The sequence below is a fragment of the Fulmarus glacialis genome, unplaced genomic scaffold, assembly GCF_000690835.1.
Source record: "Fulmarus glacialis isolate BGI_N327 unplaced genomic scaffold, ASM69083v1 scaffold49424, whole genome shotgun sequence".
Taxonomy (NCBI): Eukaryota; Metazoa; Chordata; class Aves; order Procellariiformes; family Procellariidae; genus Fulmarus; species Fulmarus glacialis.
Genome location: NW_009210851.1, coordinates 2,286 through 18,005, shown reverse-complemented (window position 1 = coordinate 18,005; position 15,720 = coordinate 2,286). Strand labels below are relative to the sequence as shown.

The 15,720-nt window shown below is 40.5% G+C and overlaps 1 protein-coding gene across 1 annotated transcript; it reads right to left on the bottom strand.

The window, feature by feature from the left end:
* Positions 1-4,503: 4,503 nt before the first annotated feature.
* Positions 4,504-4,881, bottom strand: LOC104076431 (interferon alpha-4-like). The gene has a single exon (XM_009577292.1). The coding sequence runs from the start codon at positions 4,879-4,881 to the stop codon at positions 4,504-4,506; it is 378 nt and encodes a 125-aa protein (XP_009575587.1).
* Positions 4,882-15,720: the final 10,839 nt, after the last annotated feature.

Genomic DNA, 15,720 nt, shown 5'->3' with positions numbered 1-15,720 from the left:
TTTTCCTCGCCCCCCCCTCCTCCCCCCCTCCCCCTTCGTCTCCGCAAGGTAGGTCGCTGCGTGCTTTCCTCCAGAGCTCCAGGGGTTTGCTCGGTCTTGCTCAGAGAGCTGCTGGCTCTGTAGACCTGTTGCCGCACGGTGGATGCCTGGAAGCTGGCGGGATCAAGCCACAGCTGGGCCGGGCGCCGGGGGCTCCTGCCGCCTGCTGTGACAGGCATCGGGCGGGCGAGGGTGCACGCAGATTAAGGAGGGAAAGCAGGAGGCAAGTAGTCGTCAGACTAGTGTCTGGATTGTCTTTCCCCCTCCACCCTATTTATTTAAACCCAGTATGGTGTCCCCCTCCCAGCCCACTTGTCCTGCTGCTTTCTGCACTGTACTCTGACGCGGGGAGGTGAGACCCAGAGCCCTGCCTGCTGGTCCTGTTGTACCTGTGTTGAGCAAAGGGATGGGAGCCTCAGCACCACAGGCTGGGAGTTTGTCTTCTGGCATGGCAAACGCTGAGGCATAACCTGTTAAAAATGGCAATTTTGCTACAGTTCTTTTAATGTTGGGGATGAAGTTAGTGTCTCAGGAAACCTGCCATGCAGCTGATCTGCCAGGTCTTTCAGTTGTGGAGAGACAGGCTCAGGGTGCCTGATCGTGCTTTTAGTTTGCAAGGTTGCTCAGTGAAAAATGGTTTATGTTAAACTCCGTGTTCACTAGTGGAACACAGGATTTGAAATCTCTGCAAGTCCTTGCAGCATCATGACGTGACAACCTGACAGCTGGTGTCTCAAAGGCTGACCCAGGCCTTGTTATGGAGAAATGAGTAATTGCCGGTGCGAGGACCAGCAAACTCTAGAGGTACCCACTGTTGGCTTAAAAGAGAACAGCTGCAGTGTAAGCACAGAGTGGTCCTGGTTGGCAGGGGCTCCGGGAGAGAGTCCTGCTTGCAGCTGATGGACCCTGCAGATCATCTGTCTGTCCTTTGGCAAGACTGCTGCCAGCTGGCATTTGAAGATGTAGAAGCCTTCTTGCTCCCACTTGATAGTCAGATCAAGCTGTTCTGGGGCTGGTTGTGGACAGCTTTCATAAACAAAATGTTCTGATTGATGCAGGGGTGTGTCCTAAACTAAGTTAGAGCAAAAACAGGTTATCTGTATGATTATCAGATGGATAAAGGGTGGTTGAGGATCCTTCCCACCCCTGCTTAGATTGCAGTGATTTCTTATATAGACAACAGGATTGTTTCTATTCTCCAAGCCATTTAATTGTGTTTTTACACACAGATATAATTTATATATTAGGAGTGATACTCATGAGAAAATCTTCCAGATGTTGTTCTCAGACTGGAGAGTTTATGGGCCAGATGCTCTGCAGTAGGTACACAGAGAGCCTCTTCCATCACAGCAAAGCATGTTACTCTAGGATTTGCAGACTCTTCTGAGTGGACGAACATTCATAACAGTTTTGCTTCTCCACTTTGTGGGGTACAGAAAAGAGCATTCCTGGCACAAAAAAAAAGGGGGAAATTGTTCTTTTCTTACAGAGCATGCACACCTCAGAGAAGGGTAGGGTAGAAAGAAGAGGAACACAAGGTAAACAGGATACAGTCAAGCAAACTGAGTTCCAGAAAGTGCTAAAGAGCAAAAGGAGATGGACGCAGAATAGCGTGATGTTGTTTGGCATCAAGCAGCTTGGAATGATGATTTAATGCTGCTTGCCACAGTGTTGGTATAGTAGCTGGTGCTGCTTAGAGTGCATTAGTGAGTGATGTGAAACTTGGGACTGGACCAAATCACTTCAGCTCCTTTGCTGATATTTCAATAAATAGAAACAATAAATGTTTCTTTAGCAACTGCCAGCAAAGTACTCGGCATCATTTGAGATCCCTGAGGAAGGTACTTGTGTGCTGGAACAGAAACTAAGAGAAGCAGAGGGGGCCAAGTGTCCTGGGAACATGGATAACAGAGTCATTTGGAATAGCAATTGTTTAAAAATGTTAGAAGAAAAATGTGGTACTGTTCTTTGTTTAATATTCAGTCTTTATCATGAGTCAGGTAAACTGAGATCTCAGATGGAATAGTTTATAGACAAAACACAATGTTACTATCATTTTTCTGTTTTAGGATATTATCTCAGGATTAGATGCTTCAGTAGTACCTTTGACAGATATGAGTCTTGTGAGCCTTTTCTGAGCTAGGAACTTAGGGCTGCACAGGTAAGATGGAGACAGAAAGCTGGAATGAGTGAGACATAACTGGAATTTTAATGCTAACTACTGTACAATTAAATTTACTTCCAGAGAAATTACCAGCTTACTACTGCAGTAAGCTTCTTTGGTGATGGGTAATTAGCACACTGGTATTAAAGGAAGAAGGCTTACAGATGAACTGCGGGTATGGCTGAAGATCTTACAGTCATTCGTACACAGAGTAACTGAGAGGCTCTTTTAAAGGAGTTTGGACCAGGAAACAACAGAAGAGGAGATTTTGCTCACTGTTCTCCTGTGGTTGTTACGCAGTCTTGCTGCCACACTCTCCTTTCTCCTTTGTGCTGGTTCTCATATGCAGTGGGGGTTCTTCCCTGCTTTACTTTAAAATCTTTACCTGGAACAAAAGTATGGATTTTAGTTGTGTGTTTTGTTAGGATAATTTCCTGTTGGTCTGGCGAGCTCAGGAAAATGTTCAACCAGTGTTAGAGCAGGACAAGAATGTGGGATTGAAAAGTGGGGAGGGGAGGAAATGAGGGTGTAAAATTGGGTCATCCTGTCTTGTGAACCATAACTTCAGTTTGATTTACCCCAAAGAGATAAAAAGGGACTTAGGCTAATCAAATAGCTTCATGGGAACATGCTTCTTAAGAGCAGGGGGCTCTTCAGTCAAGACTTTCCAGATCTGTTCGATCTAGGAAATCTGTGTTCGGATTTAATCTAAAATCCCTGCCACTTTTGCACACCAATGCAATCAGGAAAAAAGGATTTTCTATTTTTGCGTGAAGATTGAACATACCCTCATGCTATCAAAAGATGCAGGTTTTTAATCCAGAAAGACTGTAGCAGATTCTGTGGCTAGTAACGTGCAGTATATCCAGGTACTTACTAATAGAGGACTTCTCCCGATTTAAAAAAAAGTCTTTCCCCACTGTAATGAGCATTGGTTTTGGATTTTTGTTTTTGTAATTTTACACTTATTACCATTTGGGGGTACAAAAAATGAAAATATATCTATCATAATTATGCAGCTCTGAAGTTTTAAAGCAAATGCTAACAGATAGATGAGTGCAGTCTCTAAATCAGAGACTGGAGGGAGTGCTGAACAGGCATTCAAAACAGCTTGAGGGGGCTTGACACCAGCCCTTGACTGGGTAGTACTCTCAGTGTGCTGAAAGCAAAGAAGTGTGGCTGAGGGCTGTAAGAAATGAAGTTCCATTTTATTTCTCACCCTTTGGTCATGCATTCCTTACTCCAGCTCTAAATCTTGGGACAACTACAATTTGTCTTTTCCGTCTCACAACTGTCTATATTTCAAAGTGATCCAACCTTTCATTGACCAGTACAATGTGGTACAAATGCTAACAGTCAACATTTCAGATAGCACTTCCCTGAAAAATACAGACTTCCACTTTTTCTTCTTTTACCCAGGAAAATAGTCAAGAAACTGTCCAGTTAGAGCATCTTGAAATGTAGTCAAATTTTTACTTAAAAGAAATTACAAGTGACTTTGAATCTCTGTACTAATTCTAAAAGTCTTAGAATACCATTTTTACTTTCTCATTTTAGTGTCTTTTTTTTCCTTTGTTCTTGTATGGAAGTACCCACTGACATGGTAATAGAGTGCTTGATAAGGTAGACATTGAAGTGGCACTACATCTACTGAGGAACAACTAAAACATCAGTGCGTTATCAACATTATTCTCATACTAAATCCAAAACACAGCGCTATACTAGCTACTAGGAAGAAAACTAACTCTATCCCAGCCGAAACCAGGACAGGATCAGAGCTGGGAGTTGACTTTTCTAGCTCAGAAGGTCTACCCATCATTATTTTTGAGTTTAAAGAGGTCCAAGTCATGTTAAATTCTCATCTGTTTTGTACACTAAGATCTTTGTAGCATACAGGGCTCCAGGAAGGTCTGTATTCCTTATGCATGTATGCATTTTGTACCTTGTTCTGCATTAGTGGCGTAATGCAAAAGTAAAATCTATGCAGTGTCCAAATGCAAGAGTTTCAGGTCGTAAAACAATTGGCATATTCTGTGGAAAGACCACAAAATGTTTTTATAGTGCAAAGAGGGAATACATAGGAGCAATATCTACTTGTTTTTTAAAGAGCTTATCTTCTATGGAAGCGGTGATAACAAATGCCCCTTGACTTGAGTACTCTACATGTCTAACTTAGAGTACTGAATGCTTTTTGAAAACAAGCCCCAATTATCTATTTGAAAATGATTAAAATGTGGAAATTAAAAACCTATCAAAAAGGGGAAAATTATCAGAATCCAAAAATAGAAGATGTTACCTTTTTATGACGTATGTTTTTTCATAAGACTGTCAAAATTTATAAAGCGTGTTCTCAGTTCCATTCGGACTGCTTCCCAGGAACAGTGGCTGTATTGCTTATCTTTTAGGAAATTGGTGATTCTTTGGAAGTACTTTTTCACACTGATTGTACTGCTTTTTAGGATCCATGTTTGAAAGCTGTTTCTTGGTTTTGATAGCTCTTCTGACAAACATATCTCCAATTCTTCAATTTGTTGATGAATTCCATTTTGGAATTTCTCAATCTTGCTTGCATTCCAAGCACCAACAGGAAGATTTTTGCTAAAGAGTTGGAAGACCTGTTGGAGGAACTCATAGATGATCATTCTGACATTCTTGTGTGTGAGCTTGGTAATCTCCATCGAGAATCTGAAATCGGTTATTTCCCTGAGACATTGCTGAGAAAAATAGCCACCCATTTTGCACAGAAGGTTCATGTTGTGGTAGTTCACTTTGATTCCTTGGAAAAAACAAACCGGATGCGAGATTTTGATGTATAATGCCAATGTAATGCAAACTTGCAGTAAACTTCTCTGAAGCAAGACGGTCATGCTGATGAAGTAGTCAGCACTATTTTCCTTGCCTTCTGCAGATCCGTAAGCTTGCAGTTTCTTGGTTGTCTTGTCTGTGCTCACATGCATCTCTTTCATGTCTCTGAATTTATTTCCTCTGTATGACTTGCTGGGTATTACTCATTTTGCTGAAGGTCACTGTTGATTTCAGTTTCAAACAGTTGCAAAGGTTTGCTCATTTCTACTTTGACTGTATTTGATTGAAAAAAGAGTAAGTGAGTCAATCTGGTCAATCAGAAGACATGGACAGATTAGCAGGTTAGAGTCTTGTAAGGGCATTTCATCTTCTCATCTTCTTACTAGAACACGCAGTCTTGCTTTACGCTGACTGAAGGTCACTGTTGATTTCAGTTTCAAACAGTTGCAAAGGTTTGCTCATTTCTACTTTGACTGTATTTGATTGAAAAAAGAGTAAGTGAGTCAATCTGGTCAATCAGAAGACATGGACAGATTAGCAGGTTAGAGTCTTGTAAGGGCATTTCATCTTCTCATCTTCTTACTAGAACACGCAGTCTTGCTTTACGCTGAGAAATTTTATGTTTCTGCTTAAGTTGGCAAAGACTGTGAAAAAGAATCACATCCCCAGCTAACAGATATGCAGATATGTGCTCTAAGCAAAATGTAATTTTATTGATTTAAAAACAAATGTCTTTTTTGGTAGGACAAACTGTTTTGTTTGGGGAGTGGCTTAAATTTTATTAGCAAGATAACCCTGTTGTTGACACAAGCATTGACATACTAGGGGCTTATGTTGCTATCACTATGTTGGCAAAAAAAGAAGTATGTACAACTCTTAAGACAGATGCCTTTTTCTCCAAAATCTGTGATAGTTCACTGCTCAGAGAAGCTTCATTCTACTTAATCACTTGATAAATGAGCCTAAATTTTTAGAGCCTTAAAGGAAGGCATGCTTTTATGTAAAGAGGAGGAATTCCTTACATTTCAGAGTAAGAAAACTTCTGTTCTGAAGCCTCCTCCTGTGAAGACAAGCTGTCAAGGGGACTGAGTTTACTTGTTTCTGTAGCAAGATGTCCTATCTTCAGGACCACCCCAGCCAGTGTAATGCTGGAACGTGTCTCCCAGTGTCTGGCCAGTGTACTTCTCTGAATATCAAGTCTTTGGGCCAGCTCGTAGTAGGACTGCAGGTAGCCACCAGCATGTTAATTTTAAGTGCCCAGAACAGTCTCTGCCTTTTGTGATGACAGTTCTGAGATAGTGCTACGTAAGCACTGTGGCTTGAAATCAAAGTGCTTGGTTGGTTCCTGAATATGCACTAGCAAAGTGCCATGTTTCTACGTACTGCTGGCTTCCTCTAGTGTGGTACCAGCCCTTTCGACTGGTTCCTGTAATCACGATATGAGAACTCACTGGTGATTGAGACGGAAGACTAGGCTGAATATTAAGATAAGCAAAAGTTACCAGGCATTTAACAGGCAGATTTGCTTCTCTTCTTGTGGGAATCTCTAAGGATTGCTAAATCTATATGTGAACCAAAGTGATTTGGTCACTGAAGCGTACAGAGTTTAGAAAGCCAGGGGACATGCCTTTATGTAATTCAGCCTGCATAATTACAGGGATATTTGGAAAAGAATATGGAAAATGTTGAAGCTCAGGAATGTTTGATGTAAGCAGCAAAGGAACTCCTGGATGCTCTTGAGATTAGAAAGTACTTTGTTTAAAAAAAAAAAAAAAATCCTGTTGATGCTTGGGAGGACCTGTTATAATGTGGCAGACTGAAAGATTGCTATGGTTAAGCAGTTTCTTTAGCAAGCCACAGGATGACTTCAGCAGTTATACAGTAGGACCCTACTAATACATTAATGTTCCTGGTTATTCTTCTTGTTTTGCTACTGCTGATGCTAATGCTGTAGTAATATTGTGGTACTGTCACAAATTGTCTACACCCAGAGATCTTCAGATAAGTTAATTTATGAATGATATTACGGGGAGGATGGTTTTGTGTTTGAAAGACTGGACAGAGAATCAAGAAGTCTGTTGTAGATTTGATGCATGGATTTGCCACAGATATTTTTTGGTGAGACATTGAATTACTTTCAGTTCTTGGTTTTTTTAAAGACAGGATTATTACATTTCTCTTGCTTTTTGTTTGCTCTATCTGTTTGTATTCCTTAGCACATTTAAGATATGTATGAATTCTAATATGTAAGGGACCTAAACTTAGTTGGAGGTGTTGCCTTTGTTATATATTTTTTAATTTTTTTGAAGTCTGTGCACATAGCAAAATGATTTAAGCAAAACTGTAATTAGCATGTAGTGTTAACATGTAGTGTTAGATCAGAATATAAAATTGAAATTTAGTGTAATAAAAGGTTACTGAAGCTTGTACTAGAGGGGTAACTGTGAGTTCTCCTCAAATTAGATCTATCACAAAAGATCCCAGCACACAGGATTCATTTAGTAGTCATTACACACAGTCTAAAGCAGCAGCAAATATGTTTCTCTGACTTTTTTTACATTGACACAAAGTTAATGTTAAAAAAGGCAGTAGAGCATTTCTTTTTTAACTGAGGAGGTTATAGTGTCAGAAAATTCAGTGGGCAGCCTTCAGATCACCTGAGATGATATGTTCAGGCTTGGGTGATCTGATTTGCTGACCTCCCATGGTAAGGCCTCTAAGAAAAGAAATTATTTTCTTAGCTTTTAGAATGATGCTGACGATTTGGATCAGGTCTCTTTGCCTTCAGACCTTTTTAAAAGGAGACATGACACTAAGAGGCTGGAAACCTGGTGTTCTGAGTTTAGGAACCTGTGCTGTGTAGAATGCAACTTGAAGTAGTCGTGATCTTGTCTCATCGTGACATCCACAAGTTCCATTTTGCAGGAGAGGGAAGCATTAGCTATACTGCAAAGTGTCTCAGCTCCTCGTTTCTTGTATTTGGTCCTGAGACTGGCTGCAGAATGTAGAACATAGCAAAACCATTTAAAACCAAACTAATAAAAAGCTAAGAACCTTACCAATTTAACCTGACGTTTCTGACTACTGTATGTGTGCTACAGACCTCTCTCTTACAGAGTTGATGCCAGATACTAAATAGTCTGTGTTGTATGTTAGCCTGTAGGAGTATTAGAGGCTACAAACGTGCATTAATATTATTCCATTTTACAGTATATGCATACAGTGATTCTGTAGGCTATCCTGATCATCCTCATAATAACAAATAACAGAATATTTCTGGTCACAGAAATCGGATGGAGGGCAACAACTGTTCTGATGTAATGAAAAATTCTTTGTGTTGCTGACAAATCCTTTTTATTTCGGTGTGGCACTTTGCTTGTGAGAAATGTCTTGAACAATGTAGCATGACTGTAGGAAGACTGCTAACTGAGTAGTGATACAGAAGTGCTCAGACATGGTGAGGTGAAGACATAACTATATATGCTAGGTGTGTTTATTATTTTAAAAAATTTTTTTCATGAGTTAATGAGGCCTGGTTTGTGACCTCCTTTCACTCGATTCTCCAACTCCTTCTTCTCGTGTTCTGTCAGAGCTTTCAGAAGGTAAGATAGAGGACGTACTCTAACTAATTTTCAACTCCACATGTGCTGAGTGATTAGGTTTTTCCTTAGTGAGGTCAGTAGGCTTGTTTTCATCCCTGTCCATTTTGTGAACTCTGGAGGACAGTATTTATTTTGAGGTTTGAACTGCCCTCTCAAACATCATTGAAGCTGGATGATGGTTTGGAAAGTTACTGTCCAACAGGCAGTTGGACTATGTAGTGTCTTGTTTCTAGGAAATCGGTTGAGAGGTGTAATAGAGATATAATTACATATTTTCACTTAAAAAGTTGTTTAAAATTAATAAAACACATAGATATGTCTTTGGAATTAAGCATTATTGTCAAGTGTAGTTGCAGTGGGCTTCTTGTGAACACATGTGAAATAAGGTGAGGACAGAGAGTATTGACATCAACTTGGTTTGACAACAGGAGTAAGAACCATGCCAGCTTCTGCTTGTGTGTGTTTTTTTTTCCTCCCACCAGGTAAATGTTAGTGTTTCAGATTAGCTTTGTTTCCCCGGGGGAGGTGGTCACATCATGAAAATGGTCATTACCAGCAGTTCTAACAGCCTGCCTTGCTAATGATCTTGGATAAAGGATTAAATGTTACATGGTCACAGAGACGTTTCTCTTTGTGGTTGATGGATTATCAAGTAACAAAGTTGTTGTTGAAGGCGCTCGTAAGTCTTGACAGGAATGTGTGATCACATAGGCTCCTGCAGCGGGGCAGATTCTAAGTTGGGAACAGCTCATGTTGCTCCATGAAAATACGACTGTATCTGTTCCCTGTCTGCCGTGTGCATAGGAGTGCATTGACACGCTTCACTCTACATCAGAAATAGTTCAGACTTCCTGCTTGAAGACCCCGAATGAATCCAGTGACATTCAGTTCATTTGCTGTGTAGATTGTGACTCCAGAGCGAAGAACTATTTGTACTGTGTGTTTTGCTACTTAGGATTTTGCAGAAGTCTGTCTGTGAAAGAGGTAGGTGGGTTTCCTAAGCCCTTTCTCAGTTTTTGCTCAATAAGAGATTGTTTGGACTATATGGGAGGAGATCACTTTGGAATTAGTGAATTGGCGCATGTGGCTTTTAATGCAGCGCAGTTAGTAACTAGTCTAGGCTTTTCACACCAATGCTTATTTTGAAATTGCTCAGCACACAAAACAGGCAATTGAGCAAGGTAGCACATGACAGATCAGAGTTTTGGGCAGCATCTGAACACAGGAACTTTCGATGTGCTGAAACTGTGAACCAGTTTACTGTAAAGTTTATTTCAAAACCTGTAGGAATGACAGCTTTAAAACCCTGGATAGAATGAAGAGTACAGTTGCCAGGTTTCTGTCTGGACACTTGCATCTTAGGCAAAGAGAGGTACTATGGCACACTGCCACAACAGGCTGCAGTGCTATAAACTTACTCATCCCAATTCCACAGTGATTGATATTGACTAAACAGCTACACCCTCACTCCAGAGGCCTAGCAGTCACCTTCTGTAAACCATAATTCTGATTAGCTGTTTGGATGTGTATCAACACTGCAGTTGGAGTGAATGTTGAATGCTGCAAGCAGAAAGCAGCTGTGGGCCCCAAACCCCCACCTGTTTCTAACAGCGAGGTTAATAAGTTTCTGGAGAGATTAATGATTTCCTGGAAAAACTAAAACTGGGCTCATAAATGAGTCCCGTTTTAGTCTAATACTCCTATTGACTGAAAAATAACCTGACCTGGAGACCCTGAGAGCTGCAAACTTTCCTGAAGCTTCTTTCCTAAGCTTTTGTAGAGATTTATAGCAGAATCGTAGCACTAATGAGGAGAGAGAGGAATTCAAACCAATAAGAGTATTTTATTGTCAGATGTAAAACACACACCTACCATGTAACAACATAGTGAAGAGGCTAAGTTTTTTAGTATGAGTACGCCCTTGAGCTGCTGTTTATGCAGCAGGATTTATCTGCTGTGCAACTGTCGTGGTTTAACCCCAGCCGGCAGCTGAGCACCCCACAGCCATTCACTCACTCCCCCCCGGTGGGATGGGGAGAGAATCAGAAGAGTAAAAGTGAGAAAACTCATGGGTTGAGAAAAAGGCAGTTTAATAGGCAAAGTAAAAACCACACATGCAAGCAAAGCAAAACAAGGATTTCATTCACTATTTCCCATCGGCAGGCAGGTGTTCAGCCATCTCCAGGAAAGCAGGGCTCCATCACATGTAACGGTTACCTGGGAAGACAAACGCCATCACTCCGAATGTCCCCCCTTCCGTCTTCTTCCCCCAGCTTTTTATGCTGAGCATGATGTCATATGGTATAGGATATCCCTTTGGTCAGTTGGGGTCAGCTGTCCCAGCTGTGTCCCCTCCCAACTCCTTGTGCACCCCCAGCCTGCTCGCTGGTGGGGTGGGGTGACGAGCAGAAAAGGTTTTGACTCTGTGTAAGCACTGCTCAGCAATAACGAAAACATCTGTTTTCAGCACAAATCCAAAACATAGCCCCATACTTGTTAGTATGAAGAAAATTAACTCTATCCCAGCCAAAACCAGCATAGCAACACCTCTATCTTGAAAGGGTGAAGCAACTGAAATTTTTCTTGCAGGTCCCAAATCACAAGGTGTTATAAGGCGAACCTCTGAGATGCACCACTGTTTTGGCAGGTGTATCAGTTTTGATTACCTGTGACATTCAAGTTAAAATAATAAAGTAGAAATGTTCTGTAAGAAAAACTCTTGCAGCAGTGGCATCATTGTTTATAGCATGGTAGTCTAAGGATGAGGGAAGAGAATTATTTTCATTCAGTAGATACATTTGAGAAAGTAACGGACAAGCTTTCTGGTAGAGAAGAGCAGAAGGAGTCTACACTACACTCTTTGCTTGTTATGTCATTGCTTAAAATGTAAAAATGATTCTGGTTGTCCTGCATTTTTTAACTGAAACAGGCACTTCTGGGTCTGAAAGCCTCTATTTGAAATAAAAGTCTTGTCTGCTACTGTGCAGTTAGTATCACACCTGTTTTTCTGGTCACAATTCGGACATTAGAAGAAGAGGTGAAATGGGATATAATTAATTCTGTGAAATAGAAATTTTAACCCTTTTAATACCTGTCTGAGCTCAGAACAGGTTTCAGTTTAACCTAGTACTGTATGTAGTAATCTTCAAGACTATTGAAGTGTTTTTATAACAAGAATGGAGTAAGATCTTTTTTCAGACTGGATTGACCCTGCTGTGGTCCTAAAAGGGTAAGGTTTTCCTTGTGTTATTTTCCATTTTTTTTAAATTAAAGAGTGTTTTAATAAGTGGAGGGAAAGTGCTGTTCTGGCTTTATAGCTTTTTTACCCATCTCATCTCCTTGTTTTGGGCCACCTTTACTTTGTAGAGATGTTTTTTAATCTGCAAAGAGAGTCCATTTGTTAACTTGGTGGGTGGTTTGTGGTTGGTTTGTTTTTTTTTTCTCCCCTTGTAGCTTATGCAGCAGCTTAATTTAAAATACTCCACAGGAAGGGTGTTGACAACTGTTGCCTACCAAGCAACTAATAATTATATGATGCACCTATTCTCTCCCAGAATGGGATAAGAAGGAAGGGGAACTCCCAGCACTGAGTGCTTAGCACTGAAATTCTTTTTTCTGGACAGAATCTGGGCTGAAGGATTGAGTCTTTGCATCTCTGTAAAGAGAATTGGGATGGGATACTCACATAGACCTTTGGATCTTTAGCAGAGGAGATCAATGGTAAGCTGTTTCTAAGGAGTTTAATTTCTTATAAGGAATGTCCTTATAAGTAGTATATACCCTTATAAGTAATATCTTTATAAATATAATGCATGATATTTCTAATGGAACATGGATATGTTATAATGGAACAAAGTAATTTCCTGAATTAAAATATTTTTTCCTTAATTTCATTGTGGTTATCAGCACCAGAAGTGTTACTAGCAAATGGAGACCTGGTTCTTCCTTGAATGGGATAGTGGTAATTCAGCTTGGAGGAGATGCATTTTGTTCCCCTGATTCAAAGTACTTGGTGCCAGAGAACCATTCACTGTGGTAAAGTCTGAACCTACATACAAGTTGGAGGTGTACAGAAAGCAGTGATGTAAGTTCAAACATACAAAGGCCTTTAGTCTAGGTGCCCCAAGGTGAATGAGCAACTGTTCTCTGTTAATCACAGATTGATGGACAGATGTGCTATATTGGAAAGAGGCACAGGAATGGGAGAGAAGATGCTGGGCCTTGGAACCTCAAGAGGGTTTGCATTTTCTCTCATCAACTAAGTTTGTCCCTTGATACCGTTTTTCTTTTTCTTCCTCGGAACTTAACGTTTTCAGACAGCAACCTTAGGCAACGTCTTATAAATCTCTTCAGTCTAAAATATTGCTATTCCTTTGGAAAGTGGTACAGTTTCCAGAGCTAAGAAATAAGACAGTGAAGAAGAGGTGACTATCAAGCAGCTCGATGCAGGACTAGAGTACATGCAGGAGACAAAGCTGAACTCATAAAGTGAATCAAATTCATCCTCTACTCTTCCATCTGTCCAAAAAAATCTAATGAGTCATGTCCATGCTTTTTTCAGTAACTTGAGCTGGCACCTCGCACTTCTACTATTTTGTGCTCTGCTTGTAGGTTGAACAGTTTAATAATTATGACCATGCCTGTTCTAATTTAATGACATTGAGACTTTAAGAGCAATGCAATTTCCTAGCAGTTCAGAGAAAAAACTTCCTGAGGGATAAGAAGGTGACAAGTTTGTGCTGCCCATTTTTCTGACATCTTAAAGTCCAGAATTATTTCATTTCCAGTGTGTATTTATTGGATCCAGAGGACTCCATTATCCACTGGAATTTGGGACATACGTTGTTTGAGCAGGTTCAGGCTGAGTTAAAGAGAGGTGCTAAAGTCCGCTTCAAGGACGTGTTTGGAGTCTAGCTTTACGAACAGATGCCAACTCCAAACGAGGCAACTATGGTTTTCTTCTTTGGTCTGCTATTGGCCTGCTGTGTGACCTTGAGCAAATGACTTGCTCTCATATTTCTTGCTTTCATCTGCTGTTCTCAAAGCACTTGAGGAGACAAATATTTTACACAAGAGACAGTGGGATTTGTTTTGATAAGGATTTTGTAGGTTGTATCTTAGAGCAGAGAGAGGGGCCATTTGAAAACCAGGTCTTTCACTATTATAATAAAGTAGCTTTTATAATCTGATTTCTTTTTGGTTTATTGTACTGGTAAAAGGCACCAACTTGATTACATTAATGGCTTTCAAAGAATTGTAAAGAAGGAAAATTCCTCTTGGGTTGTACAGCTCCTTCTGCCTGTAGATGTAGGCTTCTTACCTCCTAGCTTTTTCTGGTGCTTTGTGCTAGCAATTTACTGGTTTCTGCAATGGCTGACTGCAGGGGCAGTGTGCTTCCATTGGGTATATAGGGGACAAAAGAGTCCTAAAATGTAATGTAAAGCATGTACAATACTGATGGGATTCCACTGTAATCCCTGAACAAAATCTTGATTTGACACTACCTTTAAGAGACCTTGTTTTGCAACAAAAATGCTTAGGCTGAAAAGCCCTCTGCTGAAGCATCTTCCCCAGGTGATGGAGGAAAAGAATAGAATGAGCTGCTAAAAAAATATGGCTGATCTCTGTAGTGCACAGCACAGGGGATGCATATTTAACTCCCTTAGCGTCCTGAGAGCAGAGGAATTAGCAAAAATCAATTTTTACTTGCAAAATCCTTGGGAATTTTGCATTCCTTCCTGACTGCATATCTAGGAAGCTTTTCTCTCTCTTTTATGAGGGATTTGGGGGAAGCAGACCTTTGCTTCTGCTTTTTGCTTTGGACAACCTTGAGTCTTGCTGTATGCTGGTTTACAAAATACAATCACCCAAATGCAAGTGCCAGGTCACTTTTTTAGGCAGAATTGCAAATAATGTTATTAATGAATATCTCTTACCAGTAAAACTGGAGGATGAGCTGGGAGAAGACTGTGTAACGCAGCCCTCCCACTCAAACATACAGGTTTGCTGCAGAGACAGTCTCCAAAATTCTCAAGGCTGGCTGCTTTCCATCGAGACAGGCTGCAGAATCCACATGGGATGGTGGATGAGAGTCTGCTATGATGACCTCATTAACTGATATCCTCCTTTCCAGGTATTATCTTCTGCATCATACTGTAAACTAAGATGGTAACAAACCATATAAATAAGGTCTGGAGAGAGAGCTGTGCCAGTCATCATCAGTAGAAACCATCAGCTTCTCTTTTCCAAAGTCTGGCATAACGCTGTTCTCATCTAGAAACTAGTTAGGTTTAAAATATGGTCCTAGCTTGAGGTCTTCTAAGAGAAAGTAAGGTAAGTATAAGGGGTTAATTTATGCTGTAGTAGAAGGCTTCACATGATAATAGGGAGTGCATATAATTTGTTAGATAAAGGATATAGCCTTGAGAATCTGAATTCAACTGATTACAGCCTTTTAATGTAATGCCTAGTGCCTCATGGTAACCTATTCAATACAATGAAAATAAAATATGGTGACTGGAAGGAGACTGTATTTGTAAAGGCATGGGTGGAGGCCATATAAGATCATTTGAATTTAGCAGTCATTTGCCTTGGATAGGTAAGATCAAGAATAGCTTCTGGGGAACTAGGAAGGAGGAGCAAGAAGGATATGTTAGTATCTGGTGTTTTTCAGCAGGGCCAAATTGTTCAATAGATTTCTAACAGTGCTGCTTAAAAATTGTTATCGAGTTCTCACCAGCGTGTTCACACTCAATGGAGTTTCAGGTGTTACACACCTTTGCAAGTAAAGTTACTTTAATGAAGGCCAGGAGGGCTTTCTCTCTGCCATGGTAGTGGCTAATCTGCTTACATTTCTGAACTCTTTGTTATATTTTGTATCTGTGTGTATTGAGTTAATGGAATTGCCTTGTGTTTGAGAGGAATAAGACTGCAAAGAGTAACTTTGAAGTTTCAGTGCAGTATGTGCGAAGACACCAGTGACTGCATTAAAACCGTAAGGCCCTGTCATGGTTTAACCCCAGCCAGCACCTAAGTCCCACGCAGCCACTCGCTCACTCCCCCGGTGGAGTGGGAAAGAGAATAGGAAGAGTGAAAGTGAGAAAACTCGTG